Source organism: Aquarana catesbeiana, linkage group LG09 (assembly GCF_042186555.1).
Source record: "Aquarana catesbeiana isolate 2022-GZ linkage group LG09, ASM4218655v1, whole genome shotgun sequence".
Taxonomy (NCBI): Eukaryota; Metazoa; Chordata; class Amphibia; order Anura; family Ranidae; genus Aquarana; species Aquarana catesbeiana.
Window position 1 is genome coordinate 290,493,538 of NC_133332.1, and position 21,175 is coordinate 290,514,712.

Sequence of the window (21,175 nt, forward strand, 5' to 3'; positions counted from 1 at the left end):
TCACAGGCTTTGCTTCAAGTGTCTTCAGCCTATCTGGCCTGCAAATACTGTGATGGATTGTGGTAGAGATGCACTAGCATGGCAAATATAGTCTTACAACCTTAGTCCCTAAGTTTTTCTATTGGACACTTTACAAGCTCCAGTCATTAAAATGAAAACGAAAAAACAAAGAGATTTCCAAGCTCAACTTACCAACGAGCCTGCGACCATCTGAATTGACCTGTCCAACAGTATGTGTTAAAAACGGGTTTAGTTGCACACATTTGCAAATACATGCATAAGCCACAGAGCCCCGGCAAGGCACCCCATTTTCTGTGGACCTAAACTTTTTTTTTCATATGCGTTGCCTTTCCAATGCTCCTTGCTGCAGTGACCAGTTACAGATGGAGCAGTAACCACGTGTTTGTATTAAAATGAAAAAGAGCCTTAAAACTGAACTACAAACAGACATAAAAACTCCCATTTATGTAGTTATATATTCATTAAAAAAATCATAAAATTGATTTTTAAATTCAGCTAGCATTGGTACCTGAATCTGTTTTGATATCAGTGCTGACAGTGAATATAATGATGGGAGGAGAAAGTGTGCTGACTGCATCAATATTCTGCTGCTTAGAGCCCTTTCACACTGGGGCGGGGGCGGCGTCGGCGGTAAAACGCCCACTATTATTAGCGGCGTTTTACCGTCGGTATGCGGCCGATAGCGGGGCATTTTTACCCCCCACTAGCGGCTGAGAAAGGGTTAAATACCACTGCAAAGCGCCTCTACAGAGGCGCTTTGCCGGCGGTATAGCCGCGCCATCCCATTGATTTCAATGGGCAGGAGTGGTAAAGGAGCGGTATACACACCGCTCCGAAGATGCTGCTAGCAGGACTTTTTTTACCGTCCTGCCAGCGCATCGCTCCAGTGTGAAAGCCCTCGGGGCTTTCACACTGGAATGAAAGTAGCGGCACTTTCGGGTCGGTTTGCAGGCGCTATTATTAGCGCAATAGCGCCTGCAAACCGCCCCAGTGTGAAAGGGCTCTTATTGATTGTCCAGTCAGCAGGCTGGTCATGTGACCAAACTGTGCTGTTGCTGCAGTAGATGTTGTGGATCTAGCTGTGCTGTGCCCCAGGGCTGTCAGAATCACAAGGCTTGATCTGAAAATCATTTACCAGGTACAACCCTAATTACAAAAAAGTTGGGACTCTGTGTGTAATCCACATAAAAACAGAGTGCAATGATTTGCAAATCTTCTAAACCCATATTTTATTTACATTACGAGGGAGAAAACAAATGAAATGTTTAAACTGAAAAAATGTACCATCTTAAGAAAAAAAAAAAGGTAATTTTTAAATTGATGGCAGAAACACATCTCAAAAAAGTTGGGATAGGGCCATGTTTACAATGGTTTAGCACCCCCTCTTCTTTTAACAACAATTTGTAATGGTCTGGGAACTGAGGAGACCAGTTGATGGAGTTTTGGGGGAAGAATGTTGTCCCATTCTTGCCTGATATAGGTTTCTAACTACTCAACAGTCCTGGGTCTTCTTTGTCGTATTTTTCTTTTTAAGATGCTCCAAACATTTCCAGGCCAGTTAAGCACCTGGACTCTTCTACTACAAGGCCATTCTGCCATAGATGCAGTATACGGTTTAACTCTGTCCTGCTAAAATATGCAAGGTCTTCCCTGAGAAAACATCATCTGAATAGGAGCATATGCTACCTGGATATATCTTTCAGCCAGTGATGGTGCCTTTCCAGATGTGCAAGCTGGCCATTCCATTCACAATAATGCACACCCATACCATCAGAGATGCAGGCTTTTGAACGTAGTACTGATAACAAACCAGAAGGTCCCTCTCCTCTTCATTCCGGAGAATGCAGCACCCATGGTTACCAAAAAGAATGTCAACTGTTGATTTGTCTGACCACAGAACAGTTTTCCATTTGCAACAGACCGTTTTAAATGAGCTTTGACCCATAGAAGACAGCGGTGTTTCTGGATCATGTTCAGATATGGCTTCTTTGTATGATAGAGCTTTTACTTGCATTTTTGGATTCATAGACTGTCATTTTTGGAAGTATTCCTGAGCCCATGCAGTGATGTCCATCACAGAATTATGCTATTTTTTTATTGCAATGCCCTCTGTGGGCAAGAAGCTCACGGGCATCCAGTAGTGTGTTTTGCCATTGTCCCTTGCACACAGAGATTTTTTGGATGACATAATGAATCTTATGAATCTTTTACATTATATTATGTACAATAGATGATGATATATTTAAAGTCTTTGCGATTTTACTTTGAGGAACATTATTCTGAAATAGTTTGACAATTTTTAGATGTAGCTATGGTGAACTTCTGCTCATCTTTACTTCTGAGAAAATCTGACTCTCTAAGATGCTCTTTGTATATCCAGTCATAGTTCTGAACTGTTGCTAATTGACCTAATTAGTTGCAAAATGTTTTTCCAGCTCTTCCTTCTTGGTACCACTTATTTTACCAGCTTTTGGTTGCTCTGTCCTAACTTTTGTGAGAGGTGTTGCTGCCATCAAATTCAAAATTATCTTATTTTTCTTAAAATGGTATATTTTCTCAGTTTAAACATTTGATATGTTTTGTATTGTGAATAATATATGGGTTTATGAGATTTGCAAATCATTGCGTTCTGTTTTTATGTAGATTTTTTACGGCGTCCCAACTTTTTTGGAATTTGGGTTGTAAAAACTCTCTAGTGTATTTATTGCAGCTGTGTATATCACTCCTTCTGGGGAATTCAGCTTTAAGCTGGCCATGTACATGCTGGGAGGCAATCATTTAGAACAGTATAGTTGAAACTCCCAGTGTCCCCAGACAATCCGAAATGCCCATAGCATTGTCCGAGTGATGAGCCCATAACCCCTGTGCGGGGCTGTGTAATTGTTTTTCACCTCTGAAGTTAATAGAAAATTGTCTAGATTTTATACTCCCTTGGAATTTTGTGCATAACTACGATAATACTAACTACTTACAACCAGCTTTCAATCACAGAAGCAACCAAACTGATCTACGCAATTCACCTTTTGCAGTTATAGTTGATTTAATAACTGTTGGTGATTTCCACCACTGATTAAAAGTGGTAAAAGCAGATAATGCAATGCTCAGAATCAGTGTAAGTCCTTTGCAGGCTTGTGATAAAATCCACAGTGGGTGCTCTAGCTCTGATGCTCTCTCTCACACCGATACAGACAGAAATACAAAGAATAGAGCCGGTGTCTTGCCGAGAAAGTTCCCTCGGCGGATAGGTTCCCCCCCTGTACTGCGCAGGCGCAGCGCCTGCGCAGTACCAACTACTGTCAGCCGCTGGAGATAGCCGAAGCTCAAACGCTTCAATCAGCTGTACACGGCGCCTGCTCCCTGGGTCCAGATTCCTTCCCCACTATCCAAGTGGACCTAGAGGGGGAATCTAAAAGAGCCGAGCGAATCGAGGCCGTGCCCGAAGCGTGGCGAGCGGCTCTCTTACAGGCGCCGTGTACAGCTGATTTTCAGCTGTTCCGCTACGGCTATTTCCGCCGGATCCTACTGCGCAGGCAGAGGGGGAAACTTATCCCCCGAGCGGAACTTTCTCGGCAGAACACCGGCAACTCCAAATGTCCTTGTTTCTTCTTTATTGGTGCGATAATTGGTTATTCAAAGTGAAAACCGCTTCTTCTTATTCATTAAAGTAGAACCTAAGACAAACCTATTTTTTTCCATTTTGGATAGAGTAAGGGAGGGTTATAACCCCTGTCAGATTTATTTTTTTGTCATCTGTGTCCCTTTTGGGAGATTTTATTTCACTTCCTGTCCCATAGCCAAACAGGAAGTGAGAGGAAATCCCTGAAAATTAAGGGAATTCCTTGGGGACCCCCAGGTCACCAGAACTAGTGTTCTCTTCAGAATGTTTCCCCTCTATTACTTTTTTGGGGACAACCCAAAAATTGGGATTTTCTTTTACTGTCACTTTGAATGATACTGGTAAACAGGACAAATAGAGAAGATGAATCTCCTTAACCAATTAAAACTGACAGATGTTCTAATTTTTATGTATAACTAAAAAAAAATGTTTTGCCTTAAGTTATACTTTAAGCATGACTCCAGCCAAAATTTCTTAGATTGGGTTGGAGGGGGGATATTTATCTCATATCCTATATAAGAGACACAACAGGACATGAAAAGATATCTCCCCAAAGCGAGCGTAAATACTTTGACTATTGTCGCTACAACTGATGTCAGAGTTCCCCCATTGATCTGCTCCAGTGACAGATTTCCCCACACTGCCCCCACATTTCTCAAAATAGGACACAGATAAATCTGCCAGAGGATCTTTTACCCCAAACTACAAAACGTTGTTGGAGTTCTACATTAATGGGTAGTTCAATGGACATTATTATAGTTTCAGGATTTCCATTTTATAGAAGTTGTCTGGCGTTAAGGCATATCTAAATTCAAAACAAAAATGTAATATATTTCAGCTTCCCAATCCCAAAGATGTGGTGACTGCAATAGTTTTCTTTTGGAATTTTTTCCAACTATATTTCCACCTGCTGATTCTGACAGTAATACACTTCCTGTCCTAGGGTGGCAACCCTCGCTCACTTCACTCACTGTACTGTATATATAGAGAAGCAGCATTGTCACCCTAGGCTACTCTCCTGATTTGGGCTACACATGCCTGCCCCTCTCCTGATGTATATTATATAGGAAAGAATTGCTTTTTAGTTTAGAGAAGATGGCTGGAAAACCGATAACATTGTTTAGGGTTTCAGTTCAAGTTACAAAGACACTGGATTTCTGGCAGGATTAACAACTATTGTTCTGTACATCCAGAAAATGTTCTTAGCCTGAAAAAGAAAACAAATTCAGCCACCACATCTAAGGACTGGTAACCGAAAATGTATTCCATTTTTATTCTTGGGCTTAGATACACTTTTAGTTACTTTCCAAAAGTTAGGTCACCAGCATCTAGTGAATTGAACGTTTGTGCTGTATTAAATTAATACATGGCTTCCAAACTGGCTGCTGTCACCATTTATGAAGGAGAGATGCATTTAAGTGTAAAATAACGACAGGTTTTATATACCGTGTTTCCCCGAAAACAAGACCGGGTCTTCTATTAATTTTGGCTACAAAAAACACACTAGGGCTTATTTCCAGGGGATGTATTATTTATTTACAGTAAGTACAATAATTACATTTATTCAAATACAGTCATGTCATCATCTTGAAAAAAAATGCTTTAAAACATGATAGCACAGTGCTTGTGCCGTGTCATTTACCCCTCTCTATGTTCTAGAAAACCTGGAACAAAACAATAAAATGTTTTTAAAAAAAGTTCCTGTGCCCCCTGTCTCCCCCCCCCCTTCTCTCCCCCTGTCAGCTCAGGAGTCAGCATTATGAAATTCAGGTAATCCCAAAACCTTGGTTAAATTCCTTGTAAAATTATGTAATCCCTTCTGTAAAAAGATTATATAATGTGCAGTGTGTCTCCTTGTGTAAATTTATTGTGGAAAATACCTTTATATTCAGCACCGCTGGGCGCTCACGTGACCTGCCGGAGCTCTTCCCCACTCTGAATACTCTGAGGGAGAGGCTGAGATCTCAGCTGACGTCAGCCCAGCTCTGCGCACTGTAGAGGGAGGGGCCATTGACATCAGCCGGGAGGAGTGGAGAAGATCTCCGGCGGGTCACGTGAGTGCCCAGCGGCCCTGTAAATAAAGTATTTTCCACAACAAAGTTACTCAAGAAGACACACTGCACATTATATAATCTTTTTTACAAAACAGTTTACATGTTTTTACAAGGACTTTACCTAAGGCTTACTTTTGGGGTAGGTCTTATATTGCAGCCATCCCTGAAAATCACGCTAGGTCTTATTTTCGGGGTAGGGCTTATTTTCAGGGAAACAGGGTATTTGTTGTAATAATTGCATAAATGCTATTGTCACTCAGAGCATGTATTTTATGTTACCATCTTTCGTGTCTATGTGACAGCTCTGAATATGTATCCCTTTTCTTATCTGTCTTGTCTCCAGGGATTACCGGGACCAATAGGAGTTCCAGGACCAAAGGGAAGCCGGGTTAGTGTCATCCTTTAATTTACAGCCCGATGTGTGAGATATTCTCTTTTAGCAGAGACAATCAGAGGATTCTGGGATAAACACTGGAGTATCAAGTACACCATTGATGCCTATCATATTAGGAGTATGAGCTTGATTGAAATGTATTTGTAGTTTTATCATTTTGTTGAATGAATTATAACTAATTTAAACTGTATTTGTAGTTTTATAATGATTTTGTCATATTTTACAGATTATTTTCAGCCAGGTTTTTTTTAGACTTTATCAGCACAGAAAAGCAGAGCTGAATTCCCAGTGCCGAACAGGAAATGATGTTGCAGCCCAAATCACGGTTATAGGTCTTGACCTACAGAGCAGATAACCCAGCTCTGCTTGTGAGATAATTGAAAGCAAAGCAAGAATTATTCCAGCAGTGGTTGTAATAATTACTGCTTTTGTTTTATCACACTATTAAATGGTTCTCAAAACATGGTATGGAAGAGCAAAGTGCTAAGGTGACCAGAAAACCAGAGAGTATTAATTACTGTATTGCATGTTATCTAAGGAAAATGCCCTTTGTATTTCAAATATGACTGTATTATACGCTGAACTGTATAAATCCACCAAATAAAGTACAGTATGAAAGAGCTGTTTTACTTGTAAAAGGATTTAACATTCTGTCCTTCCAGCCCAGAGTTTTTTTACCGTCTCTTCCAGCCTTTCTCAACTTTTTTTTTTTTAACCCCAGAGGAACTCCTAGAATAATTTTCATATTTTGGGGGACCCCTGTTAAAAATTATATCTAGAGCCCATGGTACATTATCAATATCAGTACACTATAGAAACAATAATAATAGAATAATGAATATCACATACCTAGAGTATTTGATACTCATGGTCGATCATTTTAACACTAAAATACACTCAATTAAAATAAATCATTTTTAATTATAATACCAAATAATTATCAGAAATAATCACAAAATTGAAATCAGTGGTCAGTGGAAAAGTGCTTCCTTTTTGGTGAGTGAAGAAAAGAGAGCCACGCTTACAGACATTTAAAAAAAGATCACTGGTGGCAAGTCACTGACTCTGCCATGTGATGTTTGCTCACACACTATGAGATGGGAGGTCAGTCTGCCACAGCCCAAAGGAATCCCTGGCAACTTCTGAAAGAAACCCTGATGTTTATGGAAACCCTGGTTGAGAATGGCTGATCCCATTACACAGCATTGCCAGAATGGCAACCTAACTGTAGATATTTATACAGTGTGTGTGCATTATTTATATATATTTATTTTATGCGTAAACCTGGACAGTTATAGTAGTTTTTTATGTATCCAATATGCCGAGTTCAGAGTTCAGAGAAATAAGGCCTCATATCAAATACATTATATACCTGTGTCCTGTGTATGTGTCATGTGTATATGTACCTGTGTGCATGTGTCTGTGTGCATGTGTCCTGTGCATCCTTCGTGTGCCGCTCTGCACCGATCAGCGTGTGCGGCGGCCATTCACTGTTCAAAAGCCGCGCCTCCTCCTCGTCCATGATAAGCAGAAAACTCCATTCCCAGCAGTCAGCGGTCAGCCTATCACGGACATTCTCTCATCCTCATACCACAGACGAGGATGAGAGAATGTCCGTGATAGGCTGTACACTGACTGCCTATCACAGACGAGGAGGTGCAGCTTTTGAACAGTGAGAGGCTGCTGAGTGCTATGTAGCACACGCTGGCCGCCGTCTGCCTGCATGACTCGCTGATCATGCACACATCCTGTGTATGTGTGCATGTGTCATGTGTATATGTACCTGTGTGCATGTGTCTGTGTGCATGTGTCCTGTGCATCCTTCGTGTGCCACTCTGCACCGATCAGCGTGTGCGGCGGCCATTCACTGTTCAAAAGCCGCGCCTCCTCCTCGTCCATGATAGGCAGAAAACTCCATTTCCCAGCAGTCAGCGGTCAGCCTATCACGGACATTCTCTCATCCTCATACCACGGACGAGGATGAGAGAATGTCCGTGATAGGCTGTACACTGACTGCCTATCACAGACGAGGAGGTGCAGCTTTTGAACAGTGAGAGGCTGCTGAGTGCTATGTAGCACACGCTGGCCGCCGTCTGCCTGCATGACTCGCTGATCATGCAGACGGATGGCGGTGACTCGAGTATAAGTCGAGGGGGGCACTTTCAGCCCCAAAAAGGGGGCTGAAAAATTCAACTTATACTCGAGTATAAACGGTAAGTAATTTGCTAATGTTCTCTGGGTGTTGAGCAAGGGTGGGGAAACATTCTTCAGGAACAGCCTAATGCCCAAAAACTCTAAACCCTCGAACACACGATAGGACTTTTTGACGGGAAATGTTCGATCACAGGCTGTTGGCGGTAAATCTGACCGTGTGTACGCTCCATCGGACAATTGTTGTTGGATTTTCCACGGACAAATGTTGGCTAGCAGGTTTTAAAATTTTCCACTGACAAATGTGTGTTGTCGGCTTTTCCGAGCGTGTGTACACAAGTCCGTCGGACAAAAGTCCAAAGTGCAAACACGCATGCTCAGAAGCAAGGACGAGCCAGAAACGGCCGGTCTTGTAAACTAGCGTTCGTAATGAAGAATTAAGTGATGTGGCAAATTATGAAATCTCGAAATGCAGCGCACATTTTCTTCTTCTTTAATGGGATAATAATCAAGCTGCTTTGCTGGTGATACTGATGGAGTTATTGCAAACACATTTCCAAAGGCTTTTTTTTTCTAGTGATGTCAAGAATAATATGGGTTTTTTTTTTTTTATTTTTATTTGGGCAAGTTAACACAACACCATTATCCCGTAGTTTTTAAGACCAAAGATACAACTATGTTGGTGTCCCTTGTTAATTTTACATTGTATTTTTTTAAATGTAGCTGCCTACTCCCAAATTGTCATTTGAAGTAAAACACATAGCCAAGTATTATTCTCCACAATTTTTTTATTGTGCATTAAAAAAAGAAAACAAATACAATTAGACATGTTATCTGTCAGTAGAACTTAATCAAATCATTATTCAACCAAAAAAATAATGTCAAAGCAATAACTCCAAGGCCAATAATAAATAACATGTTATCTCCTCCGATTCCGCAACATGGCTGGGTGACGAATGGCCTTTCAGAAACGAACTGAAAAGTGCAAAATTAAAAGTGTGAAATGAAAAGCGCGAAGCAACACTCACCAAACTTCTACTAACACGAACTTAGCAGAAGGAGCCCAAGGGTGGCGCTAAAGAGCTGAAAAACAACGTAGTACGTCACTACATTTGTATTTGTTGGCCAACAATTGTGTGGCCATGTGTATGCAAGATAAGTTTGGGCCAACACCCTTCGGACGAAAGTCCACGGTTTTGTTGGCCAACAATCCGATCGTGTATACTAGGCTTTAGATTTTTAACTATAGAACATAACTCTAGAGAGTTTTAGTAGTTTAGTACTGAAATCTAACTTATTTGTATTAGCCCAGCTTGCGAATGGTTGGTTTTTATTTTCAACATGTCCCATGATTTCACTGCTTACTTATTGGTTAGGGCTTCTAATTATACCAGTGCTCCAGGTGGCTGCTGCTTGGTTTATTCTTGTAAAGTATGGAATGCCTTGACTGGTTTCTGACTCATCTAGCATATACTAATTCCCTAGATACCAATTTATCTAGGTCTTTGAAGACATGGAAAGCATAGCGTTCTAGACAATATAGGAAAAGTACTAATGTTCTGATAAGCCATGGGTTGATCTAACTTAGATGTAGATGTAATAATGTTTGTGGCTGTGTAACCCTGTTACTGATTCGGCTAGCTCATATTTTTCACTCTGAACCTGCATGCAAACATTGGATGGTGGTTCGCTATACAGGGAAGACATGCCAACCTTGTGAGAGAGCTTAAAGTGATTTTAAAGTCTCGTTTTTTCCCCTATAAAAATAACAAACATGTTATAATTACCTGCTCTGTTGCAGTGGATTTGCACAGAGCAGCCCGAATCCTCCTTTTCTTGCTCCCTCTTCTGTGATCCTGGCCCCTCCCTCCTGTTCAGTGCCCCCACAGCAAGCAGCTTACTATGGGGGCACCCGAGCTGAGTCACAGCTCCCTGTGTCCATTCAGACACGGAGCCCCACCCCAATTTGGCCATGCCCGACTTTTCCTTGATTGGCTAGCTGACTTTCGGTGACAGCAGTGGGAGAAAATGGCGCCACTGCTGTGTCTCAGCCAATCAGGAAGGAGAATCTCAGACGGCTGAAACACTCGTGGACATCGCTGGACAGAGAGGCACCTCAGGTAAGTATTGGGGGGGCTGCTGCACACAGAAGGCTTTTTATCCTAATGCATAGAATGCATTAAGATAAAACACCTTCTGCCTTTACAACCCCTAAAAAGTTACCTTAAAAAAAAACCCTTAAAGTGTTTGTAAAGCCAATTTTTAAAAAAATAACAAACATGTTTTCCCTGCCTGCTTTGTGCATTGGTTTTGCACAAAGCAGCCCGGATCCTCCTCTTGGTTCCCCCGTCGGCACAGTGGGCCCCTCCCCCATGCCGAGTCCCGTAATAGCAAGCCACTTGCTATGGGGGCACACGTGCGTGCTCACTCCGAGGCCTTGCTCTCTGCGTCCATAAGACACAGAGTTGAGCTAGTCCCACTCCCTCCTCACTTGCTGTGATTGACAGCAGCAGGAGCCAATGGCTCCTGCTACTGCATCTCAGCCAATGAGGAGGGAGAGACCTGGGAGAACCTTGGCTCTTGTGCACATTGCTGGATCGAGAACGGACTTAAGTATTAGGGGGGCTGAAGGGTAAGCTGTAAAACCTTCAACCTTTAGAACCATTTTAAACAGAACTACACCTTATCTGAACACCAAAAACGAAATTTTCAATTTTCATATTCAAAGAAAACTCACCCATCTATCCATCCATGTCTCCATGCTTTGTTGTTTTGAGCAATCACTTTAATAAAAACACTGCCTAGCATTTCTGGCCATGGCCATCTTGATTAAAGGCAGATGATTCATGTACCATATACTTCCTAGAGTCCATCTACCCTTAGCTCAGGCATGCAGACAGAAGGGTGTGCCTAGCTGAGAAAATCCTCTCCTGAAGGTGCCTGGGATGCGTGACATAGTTTGCCTAGGCCTGGAAACCAAGAAGTAACTGGAGAAATTTGAAAAAAAAAGTTTAAAAATATACTTTCCTATCTATTTACTAATGCTCAAATCTAGCATAAGGATTAAAAATAGTCATTGTTGATTGAGAGAGTGAAGTTCTGCTTTAATGGCTTTTTTAGGCCTGTGTGGGCACATCGGGTCATGTTTACACTCCTAGTGGGGAAAACTTCACCATTCAGAATGCTGCTTTACAATGTTTCCTCCACTAAGGGTAGATTCAAGTCAAATTCAAAATCTTTATTTTAGATATCTAAAGTGTCTTTCATGACCTCTCAAAAATCCTGGAGGTGGAGTTTGGAGACAGATTTCCTGATTATCTGCAGTGGTTTGAATGAACCTGAAAGTGTTCAGGACTCAGTACTTCCTGGTTTATTTGCTGCCGGAGATGATTTGGTGTACGTGAAGTATCCTGGTTCCTTTGGTTTCTGTTTGCGACAGTATTTGTTTTTTTTTGTTTTTTTTCTACTTCTGCCCACGTCTTGATTAACCTCTCTGATGGTATTCCCGAGTGTGGCTCGGGGTTAAATTTCAGCACCATTAGTGGTAACCCCGAGCCACACTCGGGATTACATCTCAGGATCCTGGTGCGGTATACTTACCTTGTCCCCACGATCCTGCGATGTCCCCCCTGCGCTGTCTGCGGGCTCCGTCCTCTGCCCGAAGCCTCTCTGTGCCAGGCTCCGTTCCCTGCAAGCGTCGCGACGCACCGGGGCGGAGCCTGGCGGCAAATTAAAAAAATGTAAAAATCATAACACATACAGTACTGTAATTATTATTATTATTATTATTATTATTCAGGATTTATATAGCGCCAACAGTTTACGCAGCGCTTTACAATATAAAAGGGAGACAATACAGTTATAATATAATACAATACAATACAATAGGATTAAGAGGGCCCTGCTCAGAAGAGCTTACAATCTAATAGGGTGGGGCAGGTGGTACAAAAGGTTGTAACTGTGGGGAATGAGCTGGTGGAAGTGGTAGGAGATTAGTTGGAGACGTGATAGGCTTTCCTGAAGAGATGAGTTTTCAGGGATTGCCTGAAGGTAGCAAGAGTAGGGGATAGCCGGATAGATGGAGGTAGCGAGTTCCAGAGGATGGGAGAGGCTCTGGAGAAATCCTGGAGACGAGCATGGGAGGAGGAGATGAGAGAGCTTGAAAGCAGGAGGTCTTGAGAAGAGCGGAGAGGACGATTTGGGTGATATTTGGAGACAAGATTAGTGATGTAGCTTGGAGCAGAGTTGTGAATGGCTTTGTATGTTGTGGTTAGAATTTTGAATTTAATTCGCTGGGTGATTGGGAGCCAGTGTAGGGATTGAAGTAGAGGGTTGGCAGACACTGAGCGGTTGGTAAGGTGGATAAGTCTGGCAGCAGCATTCATGATAGACTGAAGAGGGGATAGCCTATGGAGCGGTAGGCCAATGAGAAGGGAGTTGCAATAGTCAAGGCGAGAGATAACAAGGGAGTGAATGAGGAGCTTGGTGGTTTCATTTGTTAAAAAAGGGCGAATTTTAGAGATGTTACGGAGGTGAATTCTACAAACTTTTGACAATGATTGGATTTGAGGCTGAAATGACAAGTCGGAGTCTAGGATTACACCTAGTACCCTGGCGTGAGGGGAGGGACTGATGGTTGCATTGTTGATTTTGATGGAAAAGTCATGGAGGGGGGCACGGGCGGGGGGGAATATTAATAGCTCAGTTTTAGAGAGATTTAGTTTAAGGAAGTGGTGCGACATCCATGCTGATATGTCAGTTAGTAAGTTAGTAATGCGAGAGGAGACTGAAGGAGTGAGGTGAGGAGTAGACAGATAGATTTGGGTGTCATCAGCGTATAAGTGGTATTGGAAGCCGTGGGCAGTTATTAGGTGACCAAGGGAGGTGGTGTAGATAGAGAAGAGAAGGGGTCCAAGAACCGAGCCTTGGGGGACCCCCACAGAAAGGGGCAATGGAGAGGAGGAGACAGAGTTGTAGGTGACACTGAAGGAGCGCTGTGATAAATAGCCAGAGAACCAGGATAGAGCAGAATCTCGGAGGCCAAGGGAATGTAGTTTATTGAGAAGGAGCGGGTGGTCAACAGTATCAAAGGCCGCAGAGAGGTCAAGTAGTAGGAGTATGGAGTACTGGCTGTTGGTTTTTGAATCCCACTGCTGCCACCAATATGTGACGAACGCGGGTGTCAGATCCCTGCCCTCCTCGCTAACTCGCGACAAAGGACCGGCCAACCTCACACCACGCTGTCACTTACGTAACAATGCCACTCTCAGCTGCGCCCAGCACAAAGATTTTCCAGCTTGCGGGACCACAATCTAGGTGCGAGCAGCCTGAGAGTGATTGTCACTGGGCTAATTACACAATTAACCCTTTAACTGCCACCACCCCCGTTTAAAAGACCGAGCTGGGGGAGACTCGTAATTTTGCAATACCAATTATAATTTTAGAATAAGCGTCTGCCACACACACTGTCACCACAGACAGGTCTGCTCAGAGTCTTACTCTACAACAGTAGCGCCCTTCAAGAGGCAGGTTCGTTTATAGCTTGCATTAGGAGCTTTAGAGACAAGGTTAACACTTTTCAACATAAGGGTTTATTATGAAAAGGTCAAAGTTGATGCAAATAAAATATTTACAGAAGAAAGATGTTTCAAAATATAAAGACAATATACAGCCACAAAGCAATAAGGTAGAATTGGGAAGAGAGAATACTTGCAATTAATGTCCGAGGGTTGATCAGAGTTCGATCGATGAGCTAGGTAATCGGTTCTCGACTTGGCATTGTTACGTAAGTGACAGCGTGGTGTGAGGTTGGCCGGTCCTTTGTCGCGAGTTAGCGAGGAGGGCAGGGATCTGACACCCGCGTTCGTCACATATTGGTAATCTTACAGATTACAGTACTGTATGAAATCATTTAACTTCCCTTTTGTCCCCAGTGCTTTGGCCCATGCCCTGCATGCAGTTTTATATTATATATACTGTTCTTTCTGCCTGAAAACTTGAGATTGTCCATAGCAACCAAAAAGTGTCCCTGTATGTCAAAAGTGGCTTTAGACCAGCTAGAAAACAGTGATAGTAAATTAGAACACTTGCAGAATTGAGCGATAGTGAATCATGGGGAAATGTATTTTATTATTATATTATTATTATTTTTAATTAATTATATTTATTTATTATATTATAATTTATGATTTTGTGTTTCAAACTTCATCATACCCGGGATATCTACTAGACTCTTGGTGGACAGATATAAGTGTGTTATTGCTAAGAATTACAGGCCTACAATATAAAACACCAAATTTCTATGCAAAATAATTGTACCGCTTTGAGATGCAAAAATCTGAAATAATCATACCGCCAGGGAGGTTAAGCATGCCCTATTGCACCACTAACCTCCACCCCTTGTCATTAATCTGTCAAATCCAGAGCCTCTGCTGCCCAATTTTTAATTCCTTGGAAAAAATGGCAACATCTCCAGTCTGCAAGATCCTTTTATGCTAGTAAACTACTAAACACTTGAATTTTCAGACTAAACACATTGGTTTTCAGACTAATGCCCCTTTCACACGAACAGACTGATTGGGTCTGCCTGTCCGTTTTTTAGGCGGACCCGATCGGATCATCCATTGCCCTCTGTGGAGCAGCAGGTATCAACAGACATGTGTCTGTTGATACCCGCCGACATCCAATCCAATCCTAACCACTAAAAACGGATGGATTCCCCATCCGTCTATCGCAGTGGTCTCCATACTGCGGCCCAGGGGGCGGATGTGGTCCTTTGCTTGCCTTTAGCCGGCCCTTGGGGCACTATTCCTTCTACTGATACGAGACACTATTCTGTCAAATGACGATGGCAATGGGGCACCATTTCTCCTATTGACACCAACAATGGGGGACCATTTTTCCAGTTGACACCAACAATGGGGCACTATTCCTCCCAATGATACTAACCCCTGGTCTATCAGATCGGATGACAGTCGGATGGAAATGGACAGGCGGTCCGTTTCCATCCGACAGCTATAGAGGACAGTGAGCTGTGTCCGTTCTGCATCAGGGGAACGCACAAGAGACCTGTCATCTGCCTGCTCAGCAGGGGATCTCTCCACTGATTCCCAGACTCTGCCAGTGTGAAAGGGGCATGAGAGGGGCAGCACTAGGGACCTATGTGAAGAACAGTGTGTATATGCTGATAAGGAACTTGCTGAGAGAGCAAAGTAAGCAGAAGGGTTAGCGCATCAGTGTTCTGCTACTCCTTAACTGTCCAGGATAATGACAAAGCTGTATCCTCTTAACTGAAATAGAGATAAGTCAGATCAGAAACCTGGTTGTTCTACCTAGTGGTGCTGTGTAAATCGCAGGAATGGATACTTTTATATCAAATCCTTTAGCAGGTAAAATAGCTCTTGTATATTTGTTAACTGTGTGTAACTGTATGAAGCTCAGATTTAAAATGTAGAGTGGTCAGCAGTTTTATGGAAGCACACTGACATCATAAAAAGCAGTAGAGTTGTAAACGGGAATGATTTTAGAGCTTAGACTTCAGTCGGTTTAAATACCTTGTCTTCTATTAGGGTTCCCCAGTCTTGCTGCATGATCCCAGCTGCTCACAATATCTATATTCAGAGTAAACACAGCTCTGTAATCTGTGGACAGTAATTGCGCTCTCAGTCCATGGCTAGAAGTTCAGAAACAGTTTACATTACTCAACATTAACCGAGGAACACATCTTGAAGCCATATGCAAATGAGACGTCTAGGATTTTTATTTTTTTTGGATCATCTGTGCTTGGTGTCTTTTGAAGCTCATTTAAAAAGACTGTGCTACTTTTTTTTTTTTTTTTGCAGTATTAGTCTTGTATGTCACTTTGATGAATTATTGTGGCTGCATATAGTTAGGGAACTGCTTCTGTTTTAGCATACACTGGGGTTGATTTACTAAAACTTGAGAGTGGAAAATCTTTTTTTTTTTGTTGTCAAAGCTTAATTGAACAAGTTAAAGGTAGAAGCTGAATGGCTACCATACAGCTGCACCAGATTGTGCACTCTCCAATGTTAGTAAATCAACCCCATAGTGTCAGAGGATATCAATGGGATTTTTGGGAATCTACCTATTTTTTAGAGATCAAACTGCGTGTAGGCAGCTGTAGTGCAGGGCAGCCTAGCTGGCTGCAAGAGGTAGAGGGTTAGCAAGTGTATATACTCACTTTCCAGCCTATTTGATACGTTTATGTGTACATATGTTCAGAGTTGTCTGGCCTCTATCATTGTCTCTAGCACCATTTTAGAGAAGCCTGCTGTCCTGATAGGACAGCAAATCTCGGGAGATTTGGTCGGCCATTTTTGGTTGAATAATTTATATAAGAAAGCCCAACCACGTTTAGTTGAGTTCACGTGTGTGCATAGACAGGGGTAGAGAACCCGCTTGTCAGGGAGAGTTAGGAGAAGATAGGGAGAGTGTTCCGGCTTGTGAGGGATAGCTCAGGGTTCCCATGGAGTCCTGTATCAGCAATCCTGGTCGGATAAAAGACTCCCCGTTGCGGATAATAAAAGCGGTGCCCTCGCTCTGAGGGCGGGAGAAGCAAATCAGATGCCTATATCCATCTGCTGAAAGAATACTGTTGTTACCGGGTAACGTGTGTAAATATCAGCCTCTACAGATATGCATCGTGTGCTTGGGTTATTTCTGTGTTAGTTAGTGGAAAGTGCCTATAGTGCTGACGAATACAATTACCGCTTACATCAGAAGTGACTGCGCTGTGTATCGGTGCCTCCATGCTTGGAGTGAAACTACGTGCCTTACTGCTGTAAATACTCTTTCTACTACCGTCTCTCCGGTAATAAACGTTGCCTGGTTTATAAAGTCAGTACGTGTGATTCCCTCTGTGAAAACTCTACACTATACCCCCATTTACATGCGGCACAAAGGATTTTCTAGAAATTCTTTTCCTGGAATACTAGGGACTTCATTGAGTTTTGAAAACCTACTTGTGCTATGTTATTGGCTTAGTAAATTGTGAAGCCAGAATTTTAACATCATAGCCAGGCAGCCAGAATTGTTTGAAGAGTTGGATGGTGAAGTGCTGGGCTTCAAGGTAAATAAAGAATCTGGGATACATATGACCCTCTGGATAGCCAACTTAGGCGAGGTTACATAAACAGAGCGCCAAGCAATGGATATCTGTCCAGGTGTGATTCTTTTTTTCTTTACAATGAAACGGTTCTTTAACAGAATTTCTACTAGTGTGCTTCGGAGGTTGTACAGAAACTTCTGTTTATCAGGGCTTGAAGGGATCTGGACAATAGATTGCTGTTCTTAAGCCGGCTATAGATGGAGCGAATGGGTTGTAGGAATGAATATCGATTCCCCCATCAATACCGTCTCCAGAGCCATTGTGTTCTCTCAGCGGGGGGGGACACAGTGATTAGTGCTAGCGGCTATAATAGCCACGGGCAATGATCATATGTAAAATCAGACAGGCTGGTTGCATTCAAGTTGATTAATTGATCAACTTGGGTACATTCAGCCTGCCTATACATGGTTCGAATCTCGGCTGCCCATTGCTGAACCAGCCGAGATTCAAACTATCTATGGCCTGCTTTAGTTTTCATTTATTTATGCTGCTTGATGGTTGAACTACAACTGCATCCCATAATTAGATCCACTGTCCAGCACAATTAAAGTTTTTTTCCCCCTTTTTTCTAAGTGATCACATACCTGTGCTCAGCTGCATAAGGAGCTCACAGAGTAAAGGGAGGAGAAACCGCAACCCACTGATCTTCCCAGTGAATGGCTATGTGTGTGTGTGTGTGTGTGTGGGGGGGGGGGGCAGGATGAGTCTGATCATTGGAGAAGAGCAGGCTGAATTCTCAGCACAGCTAGAAAACTGATCACGCTGTGTTCCCCTGCCTAGTTTGGTCAGTTTTTAATAGGAAAGCAGAGGGAGTACCTGGAACACCAGGGATTTCACACGAAGGAAGCAATAAAGAGAACAGGATACTTTTTTATACAATTACATGGTACAGCAGGCACATATCAGGAGTATGAAATTGTTGGGTTTACATATTCTTTAATCCAAGCTCTAATAATGGACGATTTCTGTACAACCTCTGAAACAAGTTGGCTGTTTTTCTGTTAAAGAACCTAGACGCTAAAGAAGATGAATAAATACACATGGTGGCTCTTGCACAGTATTTTCAGTCATTTATGCGCAGAAGTAGCTATATACGACACTGTGGCAGAGTGGAGCTCTTACGGGGGAGACTTGATTCAAAGGTAGATGGGAGAAAAGTTTACAGAAGCACCAGGATTACGACGCATGAGACAATGCTTTGTCAAGGAGTGTGGGTTATGAATTGGTTCCAATGTGTGATTTCCTTGTACATTTTATAGTACGCCATCCTCTGTTAACTCATGCCAAGTCTAAAAGAGGTTAAATGAAATGTTGTGCTTCTTTTCAATCTTTGATCTGGAACATATTACCAAACGCAGTAGCCTTCTAATCTCCTCTTCCGATACTCCCAGCTTTTTTCTGTAGATGGATTGGAACCTGCACAACTGCATGGCCAACTTTGCTCTCTCTACGTGATAAAGTGGCTGCAACATCAAGATCTCATAAACTGCCTTTAAATATTCAAACACACAATCAATCTACACACATAGGGACCTGGCGACTTTCATATCTGTAGACTGATATAGTTTAGCCACCATTATCTGATTTTTCTGGGCTCGTTCTGCTTTTCTGGGTGGTAATGCAGATACATTTGTTATTAATGAACAGTTGAAAACCTTAGTTCTTTTTTTAATATTTTTTTTTCTTGTTGTTTGCTTAACAAAAAATTGGGTCTGGTTTATAAATACCAGTGCAAAGCAAAACTGTACTGTTGCCAAAAGCAGCCGATAAGATGCTTCTGTAGCTTTTATTTCTTTGTAAAAAAAAAGATGTCAGCAAGTACCTGATCGACTGCCATGGCCACCACAGCTTTTTTGTTCTGGTTTAATTATGTAAACCAATGTTGTTCAGTAATTATTGCTATTAACCCCTAACTAGAATTTGTTACAGCAGATTCCTGTCCTCCTGGGCCACAGACCACCTGCGTAGAATGCCACCATCCCTGATGTGACACCCTGCCTTCCTCCTGCATAGAACGCTACGCTCCCTGGTGTGAGGGTATGTGCCCTTGGACTACATCGTGGAAGCCAGCACCATGCAGTCCATGGGCATATACACTTGCCTCAAGGTTTATCTCATCAGACCAGCGCTGGAGGAGACATGGCTGTACCAAGAGTTTGACGCCCCCAGGCATATAGGAAAGGTTGAGGCTTGAGTTGACTCTCATGTTTTTATCTTTTTCCTTTCCTTGCAGGGCTATATTGGCCCTCCCGGATTATTTGGCCTGCCTGGAGCTGATGGAGAACGCGTGAGTATTTTTTTCAGTACTAAACATAAGTACATTGTTAGGCTTATTTTTAAAAATCTGCAATGCGTGGTAACTCATAGCAACTTTAGTTCACTTTTCAGTACTGTGGTGAGACCAATCAATGAGGGCCTTAAGTTATTTGCATTGTCAAGGTTGCTAAGCTTCTTCCTAGACAGTAAGCGCCAGAAGAGGCCAGATCATACTCTTTTAAGTAGGTTATTTTCCTCTACATAGCTCTGCTAGACTATTTAAAAAAACTCTGGCTTCTGCAGTGTGAGGTAAGTAGATAAGCTGACTGCCATGTGACAGTGCTTAGTGCCTGAGTGACCTATCACCAGGAAAAATTACCATGATCATATTATGTCCTTGGGTGTACCTGTGCAAATACTGAATTACAGAAAGTTGGCATTTGCATAAGACGTTCCATGGGGGTCTGGAAGCGCTCTGGAGTTGAATACAGTTTCTATTTCCAGAGCGTCAAGTTCACCTCAGAAGATGGAGTTTTTCGAAAGGGTGTAGCAAGGGTCTGTAGAGGAGTACAGTCTACTGAAAAGGCTATATGGCACCTAGCTTTCCAAGTCAATGGAGTAGAACGTTGGTGCATTGTATATATTTTTGGTTTAAATCCAGTCTTAGTAAATGTTTATACTAACAGCACAGACGGCAACAAGAACCCACCAGGAGTAATAAACTCCATCCAAAAAAAAAAATTGCTTATCTTTAAGTGGAATTTTATTTTACTTCAAGTTTTTCCAAACAAATTATGATGTCCGCAGTGTCAGAAGCATAAGTATACTAATATTAATTATTGGAATTATATGAGAAATAAAAAAATGGTTCTAAGGTTGAGTTGAAAATTAGTAATATTTATGCTTTCAATGAGCAACATTTACATTTGTTTGATGTAGCTTAATACATCAATAGCCCATATCAGGACCAAGTATACAGAGCGTAGTAATTTCACAAAAACACAGGTAAGATAAGTGGACTAATTTTACAGCTTAATGCAGGGCTCGACAAACCCCAGGCGCCAGGTCGCCATAGCGACCAGAAACCACGTCCTGGCACCTGGGCTACCACCAGCCCACTCACTGCAACTCCCGGCACCGCAGACATGCAGTGCTGGGCAGCTGATCCTTCTCTCTCCCCTTGGCTAGTCTCCATGGTTTCCCGGGAGGCGGGCAGTAGTCTGATGTCCAGCTGTAAATGACATTGGAGGGGAGGGGGCTGGCCTCCTCTCTTCACACGGCCGCTGTCCCCTCCTCCTCCCCAATGCCCCAGCAGGGTCCGAGCATGAATGGCTTCTCTCTGTGGGAGCTGTGTTGGCTCTCTTCTGCTGCCCGCGCCACATCGCTGCCAAGCTGGGCTTCCCCCCCCCCAGAGCCCACCTACACAGTGCGGGAGGAGCCGGCGGGTGGAGATCAGGCTTCGGCAGAGGGTGACCCGGAAGCCTGTGTAGCCTCCACCTGACAGAGTAGGCAGACTGTCAGTACTTGGAGGCGGAGGTTTTCTGGTGGAGGGTGGC

General features: G+C 42.7%; 1 protein-coding gene across 2 annotated transcripts in view; it reads left to right on the forward strand.

Annotated features, from left to right (window-relative positions):
- COL27A1 (collagen type XXVII alpha 1 chain) overlaps positions 1–21,175 on the forward strand; it is a 656,744-nt gene that overhangs the window by 126,848 nt on the left and 508,721 nt on the right. For both annotated transcript variants that reach the window (XM_073600403.1, XM_073600404.1), the window contains exons 10-11: positions 6,035–6,079; positions 19,597–19,650. In XM_073600403.1, the coding sequence (XP_073456504.1) occupies positions 6,035–6,079; positions 19,597–19,650 (99 nt within the window). The remainder of the gene's footprint in view (positions 1–6,034; positions 6,080–19,596; positions 19,651–21,175) is intronic.